Source organism: Cebus imitator, unplaced genomic scaffold, assembly GCF_001604975.1.
Source record: "Cebus imitator isolate Cc_AM_T3 unplaced genomic scaffold, Cebus_imitator-1.0 Scaffold25, whole genome shotgun sequence".
Taxonomy (NCBI): domain Eukaryota; kingdom Metazoa; phylum Chordata; class Mammalia; order Primates; family Cebidae; genus Cebus; species Cebus imitator.
Genome location: NW_016107340.1, coordinates 1,380,609 through 1,404,708, shown reverse-complemented (window position 1 = coordinate 1,404,708; position 24,100 = coordinate 1,380,609). Strand labels below are relative to the sequence as shown.

Here is a 24,100-nt window from a genome sequence, read left to right as displayed (position 1 = left end):
AAAAAAAAAAAAAAAGAAAAGAAAAGAAAAAGCAAAAGAAAAACCATAAGCCAAAATCCTAGGTCCTTAGAAAGTAACAGTAAGCAAAGATGTGATATGTGATCAATGCACACCAACACTAGTTTTTCACATAAAGAAAAGTATGTTCAAAATTCCAAAGTTCAAATAAATGGTAACTATCAAAATTCATGGTCGCCAAGGACATCGGTAAAGCCTAGAGTAGTTTTCAGATATGAGGAGCTTCCTTAAAGCCCTGAAATAAGCGGGATTCAGGAACAGGAAGGATAAAGGCAGAGAGCTCAGACAATGATCAATAAGAGCAGATCCTAGTCCTGCCTGAACATGCAAGCTTGAGGAACCAGGGCCAGCCCTCCATCTCCTCAACTTACTTGAGGATTCCACTAGAGGCAATTTATAAAGATCCCATCCATTTTTAAAATCCTATGATCCCAAAATTTCTATCACATGCACTATCTCTAATCTGGGATTAAGAGATAGTCAAGATGGTAGAGAGAAACTAGGTTATGGGAGCTTTGAGAGTAAAGCTGATTTAAACTTATTGGAAAGGACCTAGGGTTGTTTTTAAATGTGCATTCGTGTGTGTGTGTGTGTGTGTGTGTGTGTGTACGGCATGCGTGTGTGTGGATGTATTCATAAAACATCAAAATACATGAAAAGCCTATACTTATTTCCTTAGTATTTTGGTAAAAAGTTAAAAATGAATAGTTTATTTCAGCTTTATTACTTAAAACTTGATTAGAACATAATTCCTGCCCATACAGTAGGCCCTTAGTAAAGATTGGCAGATATCATCATCATCATCATCATCATCACCATTATCATTACTATCATCACCTACTATTATTACTATTATTGAGGCAGTGTTTTGGAATGGTTTTGAATGTGGTTCTGAGATCAAACTGACTCAGTTGGAATCCTGGCTTTGTATCCTACCAGCTACATAACTTTGGGTATGTAACCCCATTATGCCTCAGTTTCCTCATCTGTAAAGCAGGGACAATAACAACACCTACCTTATGGAAATGAAAAGAACTTACATAAGTACACCTAAAGCACTTAGCATAATGTCAGATACAAAGCAAGTGCTTAAATATTTTCATTCAGTTTGGTAAAGGATGACATTATTCACGGACTCTAAGGTGCTAACTCAGGTAGGGAAGGAGAAAGGGCATGTAGCCTTTAAGCAGCACTTTAATTTAGAAAGCTTTGTGTACATCTGCCTTAATAATCTGCATATATTGTTTCATTACAAATGCACACAAAGGTTCATTAAATAGTTGGGAGAATTTTTAGAAAGACATAAGTTTTATTCTCTTATTAAGGGAGCTTTCAGAGTAGCTGATTTGGCCTTCTATGTTGGTCACCATAACTTACTATTTGCTACCTTTAAAAAGATTGTACTATAAATTTTTTCCTTGCTAAAATACAAAAATAATCTTCAGGTCTTTAAAATAACAGAACACTGTTGAATGTGCAAAAGGAGGACCCACACCAACAGGAAGCACAAGAAAGGTTACTAATCTACCCTTAGCTCTTAAGTATGTAAGTTTGACTAGACCAGGTCAAAGGGAGCCTTATCAGTTTAACTTGAGTTTACAAATCCACCCAATGTTCCAGATTTGGGAGGAGCATGACAAGATTTCACTGCCATTATCAATGGTAAGTAGAACAGTAGTTCTAAGGGGAATGTCTTATGTTTTTGGGCTTTTAACTGCTTTAAAGCCCACATTAAAAAAAAAAAAAAACAATTCAACTGTTAGATGTTTTGATACTAATGTAACTAAATCTTTCTCCAAGGATTTTGTAATCAATGAACATACATCCACGTTCTGGTAGCTTTTAAAATACTTTTTTTAAGAAAATACTCAAAAACACTGACAGAAACATCTATACCAGTACTGTTCAATAGAAGGATAATGCAAATTACAAAGGTAATTTAGTTTTTTCCAACAAATGTATTTTAAAAGTAAAAGTAAACAAGAGAGATTTATGTCAATAACATATTTAAACTAATATACCAAAAAACATTTCAACATGGGCTCAATATAAAAAATATTGGTAAGATATTAAAGATACTTAATTTTGTACTGTTTATATAAAACAGTATAATTTGTACTACTTGTACTATTTTTTATAATATTTTATATATTAAATCTTCAAAATTCAGCATGTATTTTGCATTTACAGCATAAGTTGCTTTGGACTGTGCATATTTCAAATGTTCAATAGCTGCACTTGGTAGAGGTCACAATACTGGATGTAAGAGGTCTAGGCCATTAAGAAACTGAAGGATGAAAAGGCCATTAAGAAACTAAAGAAATGAAAATGAAGGAAATAAGCATCAATTTAAGATCACATTCTATTCAACTCCCTTTGCTAAAAAGAAAAATGAAATAAATTTTGTTTTTGAAAACCTTCCAACAGGTTACACAATGAAACACCTATTTTTAAATAATGCTTTTAAAATTGTACTACAATTTTCCATGAACTCCTTACCTCCCCTGTCAGCCAGGTTCTCCTAGACTGAGGAGCTACATTAATCTATGGAAAACAAAAAACAAAACAAGAAAATAACCATAAGGCCTCACTGAAGGCTCCTCAGGCTCAACCACAAACCTAGTTTCCTCTCTCTACTTCTCAGAATTTCAGTTCACTTATCTCCTCTGCAAACTAACTTCCAACCCAACTAGTAACAAAAGAACTACCTGAATAGAAAACCCGAGGTTGAAAATATCCCTACTAAAAGCAAACCTGCATGGGATTTCCTGAAAGTCACAAAATCAGACAATGGAAAACCCAGGCTTCTTCATAATCTACTATGTTCTCACCAGGCTACATGGTCTGGTAAGTTCATCAATAAAATTATATCTAAGAACTAGAAGGATAATGGTATTGTGAGAACAAATGTCTTTCAAACAAAATAGTTGCTAATTTTAATTACTAACCTCCCTTCTCTTGTTTCTTTTACAGAGTCTAAACTTAGAAATTTTTCTTTTCAATCAGCAGTCATCCTTACTTTCCCTCAAGATGACAAACAGTTCGTTCTTCTGCCCAGTTTATAAAGATCTAGAGCCATTCACGTATTTTTTTTATTTAGTTTTCCTTGTTGGAATTATCGGAAGTTGTTTTGCAACCTGGGCTTTTCTACAGAAGAATACTAAACACAGGTGTGTGAGCATCTACTTAATTAATTTGCTTACAGCCGATTTCCTGCTTACTCTGGCATTACCTGTGAAAATTGTTGTTGATTTGGGTGTCGCACCTTGGAAGCTGAAGATATTCCACTGCCAAGTAACAGCCTGCCTCATCTATATCAATATGTACTTATCAATTATCTTCTTGGCATTTGTCAGCATTGATCGCTGTCTTCAGTTGATACACAGCTGCAAGATCTACCGAATACAAGAACCTGGATTTGCCAAAATGATATCAACCGTTGTGTGGCTAATGGTCCTTCTCATAATGGTGCCAAATATGATGATTCCCATCAAAGACATCAAGGAAAAGTCAAATGTGGGTTGTATGGAGTTTAAAAACGAATTTGGAAGAAACTGGCATTTGCTAACCAATTTCATATGTGTAGCAATATTTTTAAATTTCTCAGCCATCATTTTAATATCCAACTGCCTTGTAATTCGACAGCTCTACACAAATAGAGATAATGAAAATTACCCAAATGTGAAAAAGGCCCTCATCAACATACTTTTAGTGACCACAGGCTACATCATATGCTTTGTTCCTTATCATATTGTCCGCATCCCATATACCCTCAGCCAGACAGAAGTCATAACTGATTGCTCAACCAGGATTTCACTCTTCAAAGCCAAAGAGGCCACACTGCTTCTGGCTGTGTCAAACCTGTGCTTTGATCCTATCCTGTACTATCATCTCTCAAAAGCATTCCGTTTAAAGGTCACTGAGACTTTTGCCTCACCTAAAGGGACCAAGGCTCAGAAAGAAAAATTAAGATGTGAAAATAATGCATAAAAGACAGGATTTTTTTCGTGCTACCAATTCTGGACTTACTGGATCATAAATTCATGGTTTTGAAAGAGAAAAAACAACTCAGTACGAAAAAATACAGGTAGTTAGCAAATATGTACTGGTTCACTTAGAAATCCTGTTTCCAAACACAAGTCAAGCTTGTACTGTTATGCTTGTTGATACTCATTAACGCAAATATCTGTACAAAAAACTAAAGAGTCTCATTGAACCAATATAAAATCCTGCAATATCCTTGAAATCCAATAGGTCCATGACAGAAACCCAAAGGTATTCATGAGTTATTCATTTAAATGTCTAGAACTGACTTCTTGATAAAAATATGAAAAATCATTTCCATGTAAGTTACCAGAAAGCCCACCAGCAACATAATTTTAAAGCTTTTCAGATTACTTTTTAAAAATGCAGCTTACATAAAAATACTTGTGCCTGATTTATTTTTAATCCATCACTTCAAAAGATGATAATCTTTCAGCTCATTATTCCTCTAATTTTTAATGTCTAATTTTTTTCTAACACAAAAACCAAAACCTTTTATTTATAAAAAGGCTTGAAAAACATAGACAACCTTTAAAGTATTATATGTACTTATATTCTATCTGTAAGTTATAAATAAAGGCTTCCTAATGTTTGTAATAATAAATTTAGTGACTTCTCATTTCTATTTTGAAGTAATATGAAACAGAGGCCCTTTAACATTTCAGAGGAAGCTGTTAAGTTATACTAACTACTGAAACTAGTGTTTTGGTACTAGAAAACCACATCAATAGCACATCAATGGTAAAACAGCACCAGTCAGGTGGTCTTTATAAAACAGACACACTGATTTCACATAGCAAGGCCATGTTAGAAATGTAGCATACGCTGGGCTGCTTAGCGCTGCCCAGGTCCAGAAAGACGAGTCTGACTCCACGCAGTGCCCCAGTTTAAAGTATAGGTAACTCCAGCTGGGCGTAGTGGCTCATGCCTGTAATCCCAGCACTTTGGAAGGCCGAGGTTGAAGTCAAGAGTTAGAGATCAGCCTGGCCAACATGGTGAAACCCCATCTCTACTAAAAATACAAAACTTTGCCAGGTGTGATACTGCACACCTATAATCCCAGCTACTTGGGAGGCTGAGGCAGAACAACAGCTTGAACCTGGGAGGTAGAGGTTGCAGCGAGCTAAGAATGCACCATTGGATTCCAGCCTGGGCAAAAAGAGTGAGGCTGTGTCTCAAAAACAAACAAAAATGGTGAAGTATAGGTGATTTCAGCTCTCAGAGTCACATCTCTAATCAAATTCTCTCCACTGCCGGTGACGCAGAAAGAATACACAACATTAAATAAAAGACTTATTAGGAAAAACAACACTGGAAAAATTTAGATACGCATACATGATGACTTTGTGGGTTTTTTTTTTTATTTCATTAGTAAAATAAAGCCATATAAAAACGGCTGGTGGCTGGGCACAGTGCTTCACCCCTGTAATGGCAGCACTTTGGGAGGCAGAGGCGGGCAGATCACCTGAGGTTGGGAGTTTGAGACCAGCCTGACCAACATGGAGAAAACCTGTCTTCACTAAAAATACAAATTTAGCCAGGTGTGGTGGTGCATGCCTGTAATCTCAGCTACTTGGGAGGCTCAGAGAGGAGAACTACTTGAACCCAGCAGGTGAAGATTGCAGTGAGCCGAGATTGCACCACTGCACTTCAGCCTGGGCAACAAGAGTGAAATTCCATCACACACATACAAAAAAAAAAAAAAAAAAAAAAAAAAAAAAAAAAAAAAAAAAAAAAAAAAAAAAAAAAAAAAAAAAAAAAAAAAAACAGCTGGTAAATCCATTTGCATTAGCTGCAATGATTAAGAAATGGTGTTCCTGGAAGCTAGGAAACAACCTGGATTCCAAACTCATTTTTGTATTTCACAAATTACTTTCTGAAGCTTGAAAATCCTATCTAAAATTTCATAAATATATTTTGACTCTGAAGTGAATAATAAATTAGAAAATGCATAAAGTGCCTATTAAAAAATGTACAACAAGATAATGCTATACAATTCTAGCTAGCTAACGGTAATGACAGAAACTCCAGCAGCCTCACACATCTGACACAGTGTAAATGACTTACCTCAGCTGGAGGCTGGTAGAATGCCTATCCATTAGAACCTGTGTTTGTTGGTAGTCTAAGAAACATGCTTTACTAATGGGCAAATCAAGATATTATTCACAGAATAGCATCATGAGACTATTTTTCTGAATCTTTGGTCAAGCCCCCTTTATTCCTCTTTTCCTTAGTCTTCACTTAGTAGGGCCCCATAGAAGAGATGGGGAGACAGACAACATTTTTCATAACCATATTTTTATAGTCTCCTCACATACATGACAAGCTAGTCATATTTTTTCTTTTTATAAAGGGAAAAAAAAAAAAACCAGACTCTTAGTAGCATTCCTAACATCAATGTTATAGTAGCATATCCTTTGGCTTCTTCTGAATTGCACTCATGGTAATAGAGTTTAGTGCACCTGGTGATACAAAGCTATTAAATAAATGTATCCTACTAGGAATTATTTCATGAATCATTACAGTTAAATTATCTTATGATTCATTATGACACTTGGTCACTGAAAATAATTTAAGCTCTTTCTTCCAAGGAAGCAGAACGTTAAATGCAGGGAAGAACTGTGAAACCAAGGTCACAGGAACCACAGAGTAAAGCAGCTGAGGCTTAGTGTCCTGCTCTGACACCCAGACACCTGGGAAAAAGACCTGCAAAGCTCTGCTTACCTAAGAAAGGAATACATAACCCTCAACCATTCAACCAGTTTCAACCACTTTCAACATTTTTCCATCTTTGCTTTATTTATCACCACCGTTTTATTCTTTCTTTTAAATAAACTTTTTATTAGTGTAATTTCCAATTTACAGAGAAGTTGCAGAATAGTACACAGAGTTCCATATGCCATTCAGCCAATTTCCTCCATTATAAATGACTTAAGAGAACTACAGTACATTTGTTGAAACTAAGAAGTTAACAATGGTACATTACTATTAAATAAACTCTGGATGTTAATACTGTCTCCCTTTTTTATCCTGAATATTTTAAAAACACATCCCAAACATCATGACAGTTCATCTGTAAATTCATCAGGATACATCTCTAAAATATAAGGCTACCCTCTCAGCTCCCCTAAATAAACTGTGAGGTTATTCCATTATATGGTAAAAGAATAATGTCTATAGGTAAGAGTTGAAAATGGTAGATATCATTCAGACAGTGATAAACAAGAACAAACTATGGAAAGTTTGACATAGCCCTGGACATAGAAAAATTAACAAAAAATAGATTTTTAATTGTAATAAGGAAAAAAAATATGGGTTTGGTAATTTGGCAAGTTTTGAAATGGCTCTGGACATAGAAAAGTTACAAAAAAAAAAAAAAAAGACTTTTAACTGTAATAAGAGAAAAAAATATATAGGTTTGGTCATTTTGAAAGTCATTTCAGGAGATATTCCAAAATACCAACTAAATCAAGAAACAACTTTAACAGAATATTCAGTTTTGCAGATCAAAAGTCCTAGAAGGCACCCAGGAAGTAACATAATACACCTACAATCACGTTTTTTATATGTAAAAGTAACACCCAATGAAAAAAATGACTCACTGAAATTGCACTTGAAATAAAAATCCAGAATAGGAGATCCAAGATGGCTGAATAGGAACAGCTCTGGAGTGCAGTTCCCAGCAAGAACAATATAGAGGGTAAGTGATCACCACATTCCCAAATTAGTTTTCACAACCCACAGACCAGGAGATTCCCAGACTGAAAAGCACCACGAGTCTCCAACACAGCTGTTTCAGCTGGTGCCACGGGTTTCTGCACAAAAACTCACACAGATCTGGGTGGCCATTTCAACTGGCGCCTGGAAGGCCTGGGAGACAGCCGCCCATTCAACTGAAAAAGAGGGGGCTGAAACAGGGAGCCAGGTGATCTGGCTCAGCAGGTCCCACCCCCATAAACACCAGCAATATAAAACGCTCTGGATTGAGACTTTTGCAGCAAGCACAGCTGGACCTGGGACAGTCCAGCTCAGTGGGGGGAAAGGCATCTGCCCTTACCGAGGCAGTCCGCCACTACCGAGGCAGTCCACCGCTATGGGGGCAGTCTGCAATTACCAAAGCAGTCCACCATTATCGAGGCAGACCACCATTACAGAGGCAGTTCTAACTACAGCTCTGTAAACAAAACCACAAGGAAGTTTACACAACAGCTGGGCAGAGCCCAAGGCAGCTCAGAAACATCTCTGCTGGCGGACTGTGACTAGACTACCTCCTTAGGGGCAGGGTATCTCTGAAAAAAGGCAGCAGCACATCAAAAACTTATAAATAAAGCTCCACCTTCCTAGGACAGACCACCTGGGAAAAGAGGCAGTTATGAGTTCTACTGCAGCAGACTTAAAGGTACCTGCCTAGCAGCTCTGAAAGGAACAATGGAGCTCACAGCACAGCACTTGAGCTCCTATAAGGGACACACTGTCTCCTCAAACAGATCCCCAATCCCCATATATACACAGAGACACCTCACAAAGAAGAGCTCAGGCTGACATCTGGCGGGTATGCTTCTAGGACAAACATATCAGAAGAAGAAACCAGCAGCACCCCTTACTGTTCTGCAGCCCCCGCAGGTGATCCCCAGGCAAGCAGGGTCTGGAGTGGACATCCAGCAGTTCTACAGCAGAGGGGCCTGACTGTTAGAAGGAAAACTAAAAAACAGAAAAAAATGCCTTCAACATCAACAAAAAAGATGTCCACTCAGAGACCCCATCTGAAAGTCACCAATTACAAAGAACACAGGTTTATAAATCCATGAAGATGGGAAGAAACAAGTGCAAAAATGATGAAAACACCAAAAACCAGAATGCCTCTCATCCTCCAAGGAATCAGAACTCCTCACAAGCAAGGGAACAAAGTTGGATGGACAATTAGTCTGATTAATTGACAGAAACAGACTTCAGAAGGTGGGTAATAACAAACTTCTCTGAGCTAAAAGAACATGTTCTAACCCAATGCAAAGAAACTAAGAACCTTGAAATAAGGTTAGATGAAATGCTAACTAGAATAAACAACTTAGATAACAATATAAATGACCTGAGGGAGCTAAAAAACACAACACAAGAACTTCGCGAAGCATACACAAGTTTCAATAGCCGAACTGACCAGGAAGAAAGGATATCAGAGATTGAATATTAACTCAATGAAATAAAATGAGAAGGCAAGATTAGAGAAAAAAGAGCGAAAAGAAATGAACAAGGCCTCCAAGAAATATGGGATTATGTGAAAAGACCTAATCTACATTTGATAGGTGTACCTGAATGTGACAGAGTGAATGAATCCAGGCTGGAAAACACTCTTCAGGGTATTACTAAGGAAAACTTCCCCAACCTAGCAAGCTGGGCCAATATTCAACTCCAGGAAATACAGAGAACACCACAAAGATATTCCTCAAGAAGACCAACCCCAAGGCACATAATTGTCAGATTCACCAGGATTCAAATGAAGGAAAAAAATGCTAAGGATGCCAGACAGAAAAGTCAGGTTACCCACAAAGAGAAGCCCATCAGACTCGGAGCAGATCTCTGGGCAAAAACCCTACAAGCCAGAAGAGAGCGGGGGCCAATATTCGACATCCTTAAAGAAAACAACTTTCAACCTAGAATTACATATCCAGCCAAACTAAACTTCATAAGTGAAGGAGAAATAAAATCCTTTATAGACAAGCAATTGCTGAGAGATTTTGTCACCACCAGGCCTACCTTAGAAAAACTCCTAAAAGAAGCACTAAACTTGGAAAGGAACAACCAGTACCAGCCACCTCAAAAACATACCAAATGGTAAAGACCACTGACACCATGAAGAAACTGCATCCACTAACGGGCAAAACACACAGCTAGCATCAAAAAGGAAGGATCAAGTTCACACATAACAATGTTAACCTTAAGTGTAAATGGGCTAAATGCCCCAATCAAAAGACACAGACTGTCAAATTGGATAAAAAGTCCAGACGTTTTGTGTGCTGTATTCAGGAGACCCATCTCACATGCAAGGGCACACATAGGATCGAAATAAAGGGATGGAGGAAGATTTACCAAGCAAATGGAGAGCAAAAAAAAACAGGAGTTGCAATCCCAGTCCCTGATAAAATAGACTTTAAACCAACAAAGATCAAAAGAGACAAAGAAGGGCACTAGGTAATGGTAAAACGATCAATGCAACAAGAAGAGCTAACGATCCTGAACATATACACACCCAATACAGGAGTACCCAGATACATAAAGCAAGTTCTTAATGAACTACAAAGACACTAAGACTCCCACACAATAATAGTGAGAGATTTTAACACTCCACAGTTAATATTAGACAGATCAGCAAGACAGAAAATTAACAAGGATATCCAGGACTTGAACTCAGATCTGGACCAAGCAAACCTAACAGACATCTACAGAGCTCTCCACCCCAAATCCACAGAACATACATTCTTCTCTGCACCACATCACACCTATTCTAAAATTGACCACATAATTGGAAGTAAATCATTTCTCAGCAAATGCAAAAGAACGGAAATCATAACAACCAGTCTCTTAGACCGCAGTGTAATCAAATTAGAATTCCAGATTAAGAAACTAACTCAGAACCACACAACTTCATGGAAACTGTTAACAACTGGCTCCTGGATGTCAATTGGATAAACAATGAAACGAAGGCAGAAATAAAGATGTTCTTCAAAACCAACGAGAACAAAGACACAACATACCAGAATCTCTGGGACACATTTAAAGCAGTGTCTAGAGGGAAATTTACAGCAATAAATGCCCATATAAGAAGGAAAGACCTAAAATCAACACCCTATCATCAAAGTTGAAACAGCTAGAGGAACAAGATGAAAAAAACGCAAAAGCTGGCAGAAGACAAGAAATAACTAAGATCAGAGCAGAACTGAAGTTGATAAAGACACAAAAAACCCTTCAAAAAAATCAATAAATCCAGGAGCTGGTTTTTTGAAAAGATCAACAAAATAGACAGACAACGAGCCACAGTAATAAAAAAGAAAAGAGAGAAGAATCAAATAGATGCAATAAAAAATGATAAAGGGGATATCACCACCGATTCCACAGAAATACAAACTACCATCAGAGATTACTACAAACGACTCTAAGCACATAAACGAGTAAACCTAGAAGAAATGGATAAATTCCTGGACACTTGCACCCTCCCACACATAAACCAGGAAGAAGTTGAAACCCTGAATAGACCAATAACAAGGGCTGAAGTTGAGGCAGCAATTAATAGCCTACCAACCAAAAAAAGTCCAGGTCCATATGGGTCCACAGCCAAATTCTACCAGAAGTACAAAGAGGAGCTGGTTCTGCACCTTCTGAAACTATTCTAAACAATACAAAAAGAGGGAATCCTTCCCAAATCATTTTACGAGACCAACATCATTCTGATACCAACACCTGGCAGAGACTCAACCAAGAAAGAAAACTTCAGGCCAATTTCCATGATGAACATTGACGCAAAAATCTTCAATAAAATACTGGCAAACAAAATACAACAGCACATCAAAAAGCTGCAAGTAGGCTTCATCCCAGGGATGAAAGGCTGGTTAAACATACGCAAGTCTAAACGTAATCCACCACATAAACAGAACAAAAGACAAAAATCACATGATTATCTCAATAGATGCAGAGAAAGCCTTTGACAAAATTCAACAGCGCTTTATGCTAAAAACTCTCAATAAACTAGGTATCGACAGAAGGTATCTCAAAATAATAAAAGCTATTTATGACAAACTCACAGCCAGTATCATAATGAATGGACAAAAACTGGAAGCATTCCCTTTGAAATCTGGCACTAAACAAGGATGCCCTCTCTCACCATTCCTATTTAATATAGAATTGGAAGCTCCAGCCAGAGCAATCAGGAAAGAAGAAGAAATAAACGGTATTCAATTAAAAAAGGAGGAAGTCAAAGTGTCTCTATTTGCAGACAACATGATTTTATGTTTAGAAGACCCCATCATCTCAGTCTAAAATCTCCTTAAACTGATAAACAACATCAGCAAAGTCTCAGGATACAAAATCAATGTGCAGAAATCACACAGATTCCTATATACCAATAACAGACTAACAGAGAGCCAAATCAGGAGCGAACGCCCATTCACAATTGCTACAAAGAGAATAAAATACCTAGGAAGACAACTAACAAAAGATGTAAAGGACCTTTTCAAGAAGAACTACAAACCACTGCTCAAGGAAATAAAAGAGGACACAAACAGATGGAAAAACATTCCATGCTCTTGGTTAGGAAGAATCAATATCGTGAAAATGGCCATATTGCCCAAAGTAATTAATAGATTCAATGCTATCCCCATCAAGCTACCCATGACCTTCTTCACAGAACTGGAAAAAACCACCTTAAACTTCACATGAAACCAAAAGAGAGCCTACATAGCCAAGACAATCCTAAGTAAAAAGAACAAAGCCAGAGGCATCATCCTACCTAACTTCAAACTATAGTACAAGGCTACAGTAATCAAAACAACATGGTACTGGTACCAAAACAGATATATAGACCAATGGAACAGAACAGAGGCCTCAAAAGTAACGCCATACATCTACAACCATCTGATCTTTGACAAACCTGACAAAAACAAGCAAAAGGGAAAGGGTTTCCTGCTTAATAAATAGTGTTGGGAAAACTGGCTAGTCATATGCAGAAAGCAGAAACTGGACCCCTTCCTGATACCTTACACTAAAATTAACTCCAGATGGATTAAAGAATTAAACATAAGACCTAATACCATAAAAACCCTAGAAGAAAACCTAGGCAAAACCATTCAGGACTCAGGCATAGGCAAGGACTACATGACTAAAACACCAAAAGCACTGGCAACAAAAGCCAAAACAGACAAATGGAACCTAATTAAACACCAGAGCTTCTGTACAGCAAAAGAAACAATCACTAGAGTGAACTGGCAACCAACAGAATAGGAAAAAATTTTTGCAATCTATCTGACAAAGGGCTAACATCCAGAATCTACAAAGAACTAAAACAGATTTACAAGAAAAAAACAAACAACCCCAATCAAAAGTGGGCGAAGGATATGAACTGACACTTTTCAAAAGAAGACAGACATTAGGTCAACAAATATATGAAAAAATGCTCATCACCACTGGTCATTAGAGAAATGCAAATCAAAATCACATTGAGATACCATCTCAAACCAGTTAGAAAGGCGATCATTAAAAAATCTGGAGACAATAGATGCTGGAAAGGATGTGGATAAATACGAACACTTTTACACTGTTGATGGGAGTGTAAACTAGTGCAACCATTGTAGAAGACAGTGTGGCGATTCCTGAAGGACCTAGAAACAGAAATCCCATTTGACCCAGCAATCCCATTACTGGGTATATAGCCAAAGGATTATAAATCATTATGTTATAAAGACAAGTGCACATGTGTGTTCACCGCGGCACTGTTTACGATAGCAAAGACGTGGAACCAACTCAAATGCCCATTGATGACGGACTGGACAAGCAAAATGTGGCATATATATACCATGGAATACTATGCAGCCATAAAAAACGATGAGTTCCTGTCCTTTGCAGGGACATGGATGAATCTGGAAATCATCATTCTCAGCAAACTGACACAAGAACAGAAAATCAAACACCGCATGTTCTCACTCATAGGTGGGTGCTGAACAATGAGAACACATGGACACAGGGAGGGAGCATCACACAATGGGGGCTGTTAGCGGGGATAAAGGAGGGGCAGCATGGGGTGGGGAGGTTGGGGAGGGATAATATGGGGAGAATTGTCAGATATAGGTGACCGGTGGGGGATGGAAGCAGCAAACCACATTGCCATGTATGTACCTATGCAACAATCTTGCATGATCTGCACATGTACCCCAGAACCTAAAGTACAATTTTTAAAAAAATGCCTAGGAAAATAAAAATCCAGAAAAAAAGTTAGTGAATCCAAGAATAAACATTTTTTTCAAATTTTGGCCCAATTTTTATTTCTAATATTAGGAAACCAATTTTGTTACCCTTCAGAATAAAGCATATCACTCTGCTAAGACTCAAGCAGTAAATTTTCTGCCAAGAATTTCACATTTGCTATTCAATTCTTAAATTCAAACAGTCCAAAGCTGAGCCTATCTAGTAAATAATCTCTGTGAAAGTCTTACCCAATTTTTCAACTAAAATGCTCCTGTCCTCTCCAGTACTCATTCTTTGAGAGTGGAAGGGGCCCAGAAATGTCAACTGACTCATCTTCCAGTGGGAATTTGAGTTTCTACTCGATTATACACATATTTGAGTGCTTGCTATTTGATGTTTGTCTCCCAATTTTCTTATGCCTCAAAATTCTTACTGAGTGGAATTACCTACCATAATACAGTGCCCATAAAAGCTACTAAGTAAATTTACTTTCAAATTAAAGAAAGCATATTTAGGCTGGGCCCAGTGGCTCACACCTGTAATCCCAGCGCTTTGGGAGGCCGAGGCGGGCAGATCACGTAAGGTCAGGAGTTCGAGACCAGCCTGTCCAACATGGTGAAATCTCATCTCTATTAAAATTACAAAAAATTAGCTGGACATGGTGGCAGGCTCCTGTAATCTCAGCTACTCGGTAGGCTGAGGCAGGAGAATCGCTTGAACCCGGGAGGCAGAGGTTGCAGTGAGCCGACATCGCGGCACTGCACTCCAGCTTTGGCAACAAGAGCGAAACTCCACCTCAAAAAAAAAAATAAAGAAAAAGAAAACACATTTAGACATCACCTGCAGTGACTCAAATGCTCTTCAATAAAAGGATACTAATATAGAAAATTTTCTAAATCTAATTAGCCACTGATATACTACAAATTTGAACTACATCAGCGTATAAGCTTAAGACTAGAATTAGAACAGAGGCTGGAGCAAAGCAAAAAACTCACCTGCTATCAATATGTATCAGTCAAGAAGATAGTTGAATAATCTGACATTCAACTGTTATTGATCTTATAATATCACGGTGTAGACTAATTGAAGCAATGACTTACCAGAGGTATAGGAAAATGTGTTGCATACTGTAAGTGGCGAAGGAGGTCGTAATTAGATGGAAAAATTAATTCCCTTGGTTTTTCCCTCTTCACCAACTTCTCACAATTAACCGACATTCTTCTGCCCAAGGAAGTGTTGGCATTCTCACAGGACTCTCCAGGCATAGGAGAAAAAATCTAAGTCATGTAAAACAAATGTTGGAGATTGTAAATGAAAGTAAGCAAAATCAAACCACAGTGCTCTACATACCAAAACACACACATCAGACACTTATATACATTTTCCTACTTAAACACTGAGCAAAAAATATGAAGAAAATGTGTTAATTTCCACAAAATTCATATTCAGATCAGTAAGAATATGTGAACATCACCCTCTATTTTGTAGACGAGAACATGACAACCACACACATAAGAAATACGTCTACACTACCCTGGAAAGCTAAAGATAAAAGCAGAGTTATGGGTAAGTGTTTTCCTCATAGGACTACATTTCCTACAGAAACATTTGCGTAAATAATAAACTAGTAAGACTAATGAATAATAGACATAAATGTTTCAGTCTGTACTCCAAACAATATTTTTTAAAGTTATATATGGTGATTCACAAGGAAGAACACATTATAACTATATTGAAATAAACTAGAAGAACGTATAATAAGCCTAAAGCCACAAAAACTATTATATAGAAGTTGAAGACATACATAGCAAATCAACATGGACTATCATGGTGAAACTACCTTCACGCATTACTGAGATGATGATGATCTCAAAATGAATAAAAGAGTCAGACAGCCAATTAGGAGGGCAGGAGTATTATAATTTAAGGTAGGCCATGCAACCAAAACTGAGGATGACCCAACTGTGTGAGATGACAATTGTACCAAAGGAGGAATATGGCAAGATGACATATCACAAATGCACAAGTCATTCTGAGAAACAGAAGGATGGAGACAGGCTGGGATGGGTGCGGGTTAATTCTTAATTGTCAATAAGAATCGAAGGTTGAACCTACTGGAAATTCCGAACCAAAGTCAGTTTTAAAGTCACTCTTGTCTACTTCATCAAAAATGTTAGTGGTTCCTGAGTCAATGCCCATATGCGCCATAATACTCTGTTCCTGATAATTGCCAGAGAAAGAAAGTAACATTGTGAGTTTTGGAGTTCATCAAGAAACTGAAGCTAAAACATGACAGTGGGATTTTTAACCATCTCTGTCTTTTGTTCCCCATACTGTCTTCTTCTCCGCAAACTGAAGGAAGCTTTAAGAAATGCCTTGCTTTAAACAGTCACATTCTTTTTCCTCATGGTCAGAAAATTTAACTTCCGTGTTATTTTAAAAGAAGAGCATACGAACATCCTGATTAAAAACAAAGCATCCACAATTTCCTTCACTGGGCTATTTCCCATCACATACTAACCAACTCTTCTTATTAAGAAAAATATAAGACTATATCTGAGATATAAGATACCTTACTATCTATAAAATAGGAAAGAAAAAGCAGGAGGATAAAAACATGTAAATAGGTAAAGGAACTTCAGTTTTTAGCTTTGTAATTTCTACTGTCGATAAATTAAGAAAAGCATTTATATAAAAAAAAATTTTTAACCCTACACCATTTTGAAAACAAACCTTAACAGTATGAACTATGAATCCATGTCTGCAATTCTACTACCAGGTTTTTAATTACAAATATAGCTACTATTTTTTAAAATAATGGTATATTGCCTAAACTGTCAGGTTTTTGTTTTGTTTTGTTTTGTTTTGTTTTGTTTTGTTTTGTTTTGTTTTGCTTTGCTTTGTTTCTGAGACAAGAGTTTGGCTCTTGTTGCCCAGGCTGGAGTGCAATGAGGCAATCTTGGCTCACCGCAACTTCCACCTCCCGGGTTCATGCGATTCTCCTGCCTCAGCTTCCCAAGTAGCTGGGATTACAGGTATGCCCCACCATGCCTAGTTAATTTTGTATTTTTAGTAGAGACGAGGTTTCTCCATGTTGGTCAAGCTGGTCTCAAACACTGGATCTAAGATGATCCACCCACCTTGGCCTCCCAAAGTCCTGGCATTACAGGCGTGAGCAACCAAGCCTGACCTAAACTGTCAGTTTTTAAGTAATCATCACAAGTTCTCGTCATTTTCTACAATTTCCCATCACCACCTCCATCGTTTTGCCTTGAAAATTTCAGTATCTGGAATAATATCCAAAATATCAGAATTTGGCAGAAAATTATAAAGTCACGCTTGTAGTATAAAATAATTTGTTGAAAACAACACTTCTATAACATTTGAGAAATAGAGATTAAATTTTTAATTAACTGAAATGAAAATACGATGTGTTATGACTAACACAGAATTTCCCATTATGTATAAAAGAGTGATAAAAGTAATGAATGATAAACTAGGGAAAAGACGATTCTTAGAATGAAAACTCAGCTGACAAAGGTCAAAACAAATCCAGTTTTGAGATGGAATGTTAAAGAAAAACTAGAAATTAGAAACATTGAGAACTGAAAGCATATAATTCCAGTCCTATGAAAAATGTTATTGCCTGTCAAATATTTTCATCACAGTTTTATAGTATCCAAAGGGAAATTCTGTAAGACATAATAAGCTATAGTGTAAATGTCTGTCCCACCTGAGAAGCAGAGATAAATAAGCTTTGGAGCAAAGGAATACAACAAAAAGCCATCACTCTTCTACCACTACATAACCTATCTGAACGTGGTTCCCACCAGAGGTTAGTTTCTGTGGGAGTGAGGCATTGTATCCAGGGCCATACCTCCATTTTCACATCATGATCCTTGGAATAGTGTTCATCTGCATTTTCCCCTGCTGGTGACCGTGGCCGGGTCGAGGCAGTGACTGACAAATCTCCTCGAGATATGAGGGTACACATGTATGCGTCATGGGAGAAGACGTCATGGCGGATGAACTCGCAGAAGAGCAGCACCAGGTTCACAAATTCTACCTTTTCACATTCACTGTTTGGGTCCGCTATAGAGAAACAAATTCAATCAAGAATTCCTTGACTGGATAGTAGAAAAAAGCTAATTACTAAGGCTTAATATGTTCATTACTTTTCACAATCAATCTTTTAAAAAAAAAAAAAGATTTACTGAAAGATTTACTGAGGTACTAGCATTTTGCACAGAACTGACAGGCAGGTTTTGATTGTCCCACTATAATTGAAAAAATATTCAGTATGGTAAACACGATTACAAGTTTAAAGATAGTAGTCCTTGGCCGAGGGCAGTGGCTCACACCTGTAATCCCAGCACTTTGGGAGGCCGAGGCGGGCGGATCACAAGGTCAAGAGATCAGGACCATCCTGGCCAACATGGTGAAACCCTGTCTCTACTAAAAATACAAAAATTAGCTGGGCATGGTGGCACGCGCATGCAATCCCAGCTACTCAGGAGGCTGAGGCAGGAGAATTGCTTGAACTCGGGAGGCGGAGGTTGCAGTGAGCCAAGATCAAGCCACTGCACTCCAGTTTGGCGCCTGGTGAAGGAGTGAGACTCTGTCTCAAAAAAAAAAAAAAAAAAAAAAAAAAAAAAAAAAAAAAAAAAAAAAAAAAAAAAAAAAAAAAAAAAAAAAAGATAGTAGTCCTTAATAGCCATTCGAGTACTAACAATACAAGCAAAATTTCAGGATCAGAAAAAAAGGCAGCAGGACTAGACTGCTGTCCTCTGTTTTACTAATAAAACAGTTCATGACTGCTTTTTCTAGCTTGAGTGTGTCTGTGCAGTTGTGGGAATATGGGTGCACATTTTCAAAGGAGACTTTACAACAGAACCACAATTTAAATGGTGTTTGAAAAAAATGTAAGCAGGATCCACTGAAAAGAAAAAGGAACAACTCAATAAAAAGGACACAAAGATGGAGCTCTGCAGATTATTTTTATTCATAACTAGCCTATTTAACTCACATTATGACTTTCACTATTGTCACTGCACTCTAAAGTTTTGTGTCTCTACTTTTGAGGTAAGATTCAAAATTTTTAAGACTAACCTGCAAAGCTCAATCCTTGGTATCATTACACATCACAAAACACCAGTAGGAGACACATTTGTCCAAGGAATATTAAAGCTTAGTTTCCTAAACCTTGAACCTAAATGTTTCCTCTTGCTCACTACCAAACTCAGTGAGAAGCAGCCTCTCTCAGAAAACAGATCACCTTTTTCTCACAGACAGTAAATGAGGTGAACTAGCAAAGGCACAGGAGGAAGGAGTTTTTCCTAAAGAGAAAACAAGAATGGGAAAGAAAGGAGAAGCAAAGGGCAAATGTTGTCTCCCCCAGGAGGCAAGGTAAGTTAGAACTGCTAACTTCATGCCTGACAATCTATTTTCTGCTATCAGGGATTTCTTCTGTCCTTTCACGTTTCTTTCACGTCCTTTCTTTTCCATGAATTACTCCTCCCTATATTCCAACCACTGGATTAGCTCCAGTGGCTGCTCTCCTTCCAGCCTAGAAGCCGCCAAATAACTGAGAAAGCCCCTTGTCTCAAAGAAACTCACTGGCAAACTCAACCCGAAATTAGGCCCCTCCTCAGAGGACTCAGAAGAGTACTGTTGCTTGCTGCTTTACCTCTTTCTTTATAAGAGTCTCCCTCGTCCCCAACCTTTTTCTCCCCTTTCTATTGCTTTTTATCTTTTGCCATTTTTCTGTTGTCTATTGTAAGATTCTCCCTGCTGCATTTTGTCATAGGAAAATCTCAGAATACTATTAAGCCTACATAGCTCACACAATATTTCAAAAGTGTTCACCCACAGTTTGAACCCACGGGGTGGCTGTTTATTCCAGAAACCCTCAACTCCTCCCTAGAAAGGCAGAAAAAGAGCTGAGATGACATAAACATCCCAGAGAATGTACTGAAGCAGGCAGTCATCTATAAATTACCTCCTTGTACCAGGTCTCTGCCTATAGAGTACTGTTGCTTCCTTCCCCCCACCCCCATGTTTAAGAGCAAAAACTAGAATATAAGAAATTTAGAAAACTCCTAATAAAGAGAAAATTCCAAATTACAATCAATATACAGCAAATGTTACAGGACCTTACTTCCTTAGATGAAGGAGTGAGGTAACTTTTAAAAAATAATTTAAAGTCTTTGAAGCTCGACCAATTTTTAAATTGCCTAAAAGTCTCCATTAAAAAAACATGTCACAAAATTGTGCTCAGTAAAACATATATTTATTCAGTGCCGAGAGTGTTAAATAAGACAGAAATTTCTAAAAATTCAATCAGCTTCAAAAAAGAAAAAGATCAATCCCTTATTTAAGACCTAGAGGCAAAAAGTTTTCTCTACTTACACAAAGAGGGGGCCTGTGTATCTAAAAATCTTAGCAGCACATTCTGGAAAACAGGCAAACTGGATCCAGCAAGAGAAGATGAAGAAATAGACTCCTTCTCATCTAAGACTTCAGATTCACCACATCTCTGCAGATTAAAAATAAATAAGCGAAGTTAATTACAGAAGATAAGTACAGTCATAACGGATCATGAATTTGTAATTTTTTAAATCAACATTTAACTGCCCAGATAAAACATGTAAAATTAACTGATACGTCTGTACTTATTTAAGGACCATGCATCACAAGTGAATCAAATTTCTAAAAGTTAGAAACAACTTCCCCAGAACAACTCAAATGATTTCAAAAACCACCCATGAAAAACATTATTCATGTGACTTATAAACTCTGCACAGTATCGTCTGAGTGCCCAGTAAATATATTATAGTACAACAAACTATTCATTATCCCTATGCAAAATTGCTAAAAATAATTTGAGATTATCTTGGTTTTTAAATAGTTCATGTTTAACTGTATTCTCCCTGAAAAATATTGGGGCATATATTATTGAATTTTTTTTGTCAGGAGGGTTTATTTATTAGTGTGTTTGGAGAAACACGGTATCAACAGAGAATGCCAACATAATCCCCCTAATAATATTATTTCACTTATTCATCACACTCCACCAATAATATCACTCAGAACCTCTGGGAATGTCCACAGTTGATGAAACACAGAAGTTATTTAACTTCTATTTTCTACGGAAGTTATTTAACTTCTATTTTCCTAAAGACAGCACTTACACAAGACCAGAAACTTGTTTTCTATTCTTTGTTGTATTCCTTTGTTTATTCCCATTTTCATTACTCTTTAATATCAAGATATTCATTATATCAAAATATCATATTAAGATATTTCTCCAATCTATTATCTCTTTGTGAAAGTCAAATTTTAAAGATGGTAATGTTTAACAAAAAGTTAATTATCTTAAATACCTCTGAGAGAATACATTTTTAGATACAGACAGATTTAAGCTATTAAAATTACAAGGTAATCTATATGTGAACCTCTTCTGAAAGTGGAATGTGTATGTTTGTATGTTCTGGAATAAAGGCAGGAGAAAAGTGGTGTAAAAGAAAAAAACACACAATACAGAAGGAGCAATGAAATATTTGAGAAATTCCATGTTAGCTACTGAAGTTTATGATTGCAATTCACCATAGAAGAGTCCAACTATTCATAATATATGGAAGAAAAGCAATAAAAGGCTTCTCCTAATTTGCCCACTATGCAATGGGCCATTTAGTTTACACCTTAACATCAATATCTTCAAGCCCCAGTTTCAATATCTCTCGTTTTTGGTAAATACAACTTTACTAACAGGAAGAGAAAAATGTCTGTAAAATGTTCTTCCTAATTCATTTTACTTCCTATTTCACTTTTCACAAGAAGGAGGTGTATTATCAGCAACACAGAGAGCCAGTTAAGGCTCATCCAGTCACGCAACAAACACCTTCTGAGCATCTACTATGCAATGAGCACTATTCTGTGCCAAGGACACAACACTGAACAAGATAAGATGAGTGAGCTTTCTGCTGTCCAGCTCACCTTCTAGAGGGGGAAGGTATTAAACAATCAGCAGATTAACTAGATGAATGTACAGGAAAGTAAAACTGTGATGTGAGAAAGAGTGCCTGAGGGGTAGAACGTTATTAACTTTGATCACGTGGTGACAGAAGACCTTCCCGAGATGACACATGTTGAGCTGGGAATGCTGGAAAGGAAGTGAGACTTCTTGAAATGGGAATGCCAGGAAGAAGCTGGGCATGCGGAGATTGGGGAACAGAGTGTGCTGCCCAAAAGGAACAACAAGGGCAGAGGCCTCAAGGTTGCAGTGTGTTTTGTGTATTGAAGGGATAGAAGTACCAAGGTGACTGGAGCTGTGACCTTGGGGAGAAGAGCACAAGAAGAGGTGGAAAAGGCAGGCTGGCAGCTCAGGTGATGCAGCAAAGGCCACAGTCGGGAGCCACAGAGAGTATCAGTAAGGGGACAATGTGATCTATTTACATTGTGAAAAGATCTGCAGTTGCTGTGTAGAGGAAGCAGAGAAATTAGGTTAAGATGCCTTGAAGTTGCCAGGTGAGAAATGACAAGGACCTGGTCAGGTGACATACATACATTCCCTGTGGCCATCCCTGCCAACATTCACAGGCAGAAAAGAAGGCCTGCTAAGAAAATTTCCCTTCAACAAAAGCTAATGTTGACAAAGTTAGTTTTGCTTTTTCCCTTATAAATTACTTCCAAGGCTTTAACTGCTCTCTCTGGGGCCAGAACATAATCTCAAAAGCAATACAAATTGGTATTTATAATCTCATAATCATAACTGCCTCAAGAAAATATATCCAAATCCACCAAAATATTATGTAGTTGTAAATTTCATAAAAGTTGGTGTATCTTATATACATTTGCACATGTATATGTGTATGTGTTATGTGTATGCATATTTCAACCTAGTAAAGAAATTTCTTTGTTCTATATCAAATGCTAAAACTTTATAAATTTATTTACTTTTTTAGAGACAGAGTCTCACTCTATCTGTTAAGGTGTAAACTAAATATTTCATTGCTCCTTCTGTATTGCGTGTTTTTTTTTAACACCACTTTTCTCCTGCATTTATTCCAGAACATACAAACATACACATTCCACTTTCAGAAGAGGTTTACATATAGATTACCTTGTATTTTTAATAGCCTAAATCTGTCTATATCTAAAAATGTATTATCTAGAGTGCAGTGGCAACATCATAGCTCACTACAGCCTCAAACTCCTGGGCCCAAGAGATTCTCCTGCCCCCTCCTCCCATGGTACTGGCAGTACAACAGGTGTAAGTCATTGTGCCCAGCCTAAAGTTTTATTTCAAAAGATACCAGTTTTACGTTAGTCCAGAATATAAAATGGCCACATCAATTTAGAGAGATTCTACTACGGGAATCTTCCTTACGTAAATTTTTACATCCTTCTTCTTCTCCTCAAGAGGAAAAGAATAACATAAGGAGGGTAACAGAAAATTATCTTCCCCAAAACAATATTTTTACATTAGGGCATTCGACAAGCAGAAAGAAAACAGAACCTACCTCTGCCTCGATTTCTGCTTGCCTCTTCTCCAGGAGTTTTGCCACAGCCATGGCCCTATGCTTGCCAGACCGTTTGCAGCTCACGGCCCATTCACATAACAGCGTCACCACAGCTTCATCGTTGGGCGCAACCTAATGACCAACAGAAAGGGGTACCAGCCACATCAAAGGAAACATTCACCTAGCAAGAGTCAGGAAGCAAGCAAGGGAATATCTAACGCTTTAAAGCTTTTTATTATAGTAGCTTTAGAAAGTCTTCCAAATCATTTTTAATTGAAATACAAAGAATAAAACTTATGTAAGAAATCACTTATGCTGAATCTGTGACAGTTCCAAAAGAATTAGAGTTTCCCTGTAGATCCCTTCACTTACCCAGGGACATAGCCTAGCCCTATCTACTCTCTAGAACTCAAATTTCAAAATCAAACAGTAAGGGAAAAGACAATCACTGACTGCCAAGAACAGCTGTCACAAAGTCAAAGTACATCACTCTACTGTTGGCACCCTCAGGCCCCCCACTCACTCACTCACTGCCTCATTCAGTACGTCTTTTTTTTTTTTTTTTTTTT

General features: G+C 37.5%; 2 protein-coding genes across 6 annotated transcripts in view; one reads left to right on the top strand and one right to left on the bottom strand.

The window, feature by feature from the left end:
- GPR171 (G protein-coupled receptor 171) overlaps window positions 1-4,196 on the top strand; it is a 6,037-nt gene extending 1,841 nt beyond the window's left edge. The window contains exon 2 of the mRNA XM_017522861.2: window positions 2,992-4,196. Coding sequence (XP_017378350.1) covers window positions 3,049-4,008 — 960 coding nt within the window. The 5' untranslated portion in view covers window positions 2,992-3,048 and the 3' untranslated portion in view covers window positions 4,009-4,196. The remainder of the gene's footprint in view (window positions 1-2,991) is intronic.
- The window catches only part of MED12L (mediator complex subunit 12L), a 363,255-nt gene that overhangs the window by 233,055 nt on the left and 106,100 nt on the right, over window positions 1-24,100 (bottom strand). For 3 of the 5 annotated variants that reach the window (XM_037736428.1, XM_017522838.2, XM_037736429.1), the window contains exons 12-16: window positions 23,532-23,663; window positions 20,419-20,545; window positions 17,888-18,102; window positions 16,126-16,230; window positions 15,111-15,287 (exon numbers count right to left, since the gene is read on the bottom strand). In XM_037736428.1, the coding sequence (XP_037592356.1) occupies window positions 15,111-15,287; window positions 16,126-16,230; window positions 17,888-18,102; window positions 20,419-20,545; window positions 23,532-23,663 (756 nt within the window). The remainder of the gene's footprint in view (window positions 1-15,110; window positions 15,288-16,125; window positions 16,231-17,887; window positions 18,103-20,418; window positions 20,546-23,531; window positions 23,664-24,100) is intronic. The other 2 variants (XM_037736430.1, XM_017522841.2) reach the window with 1 other exon arrangement.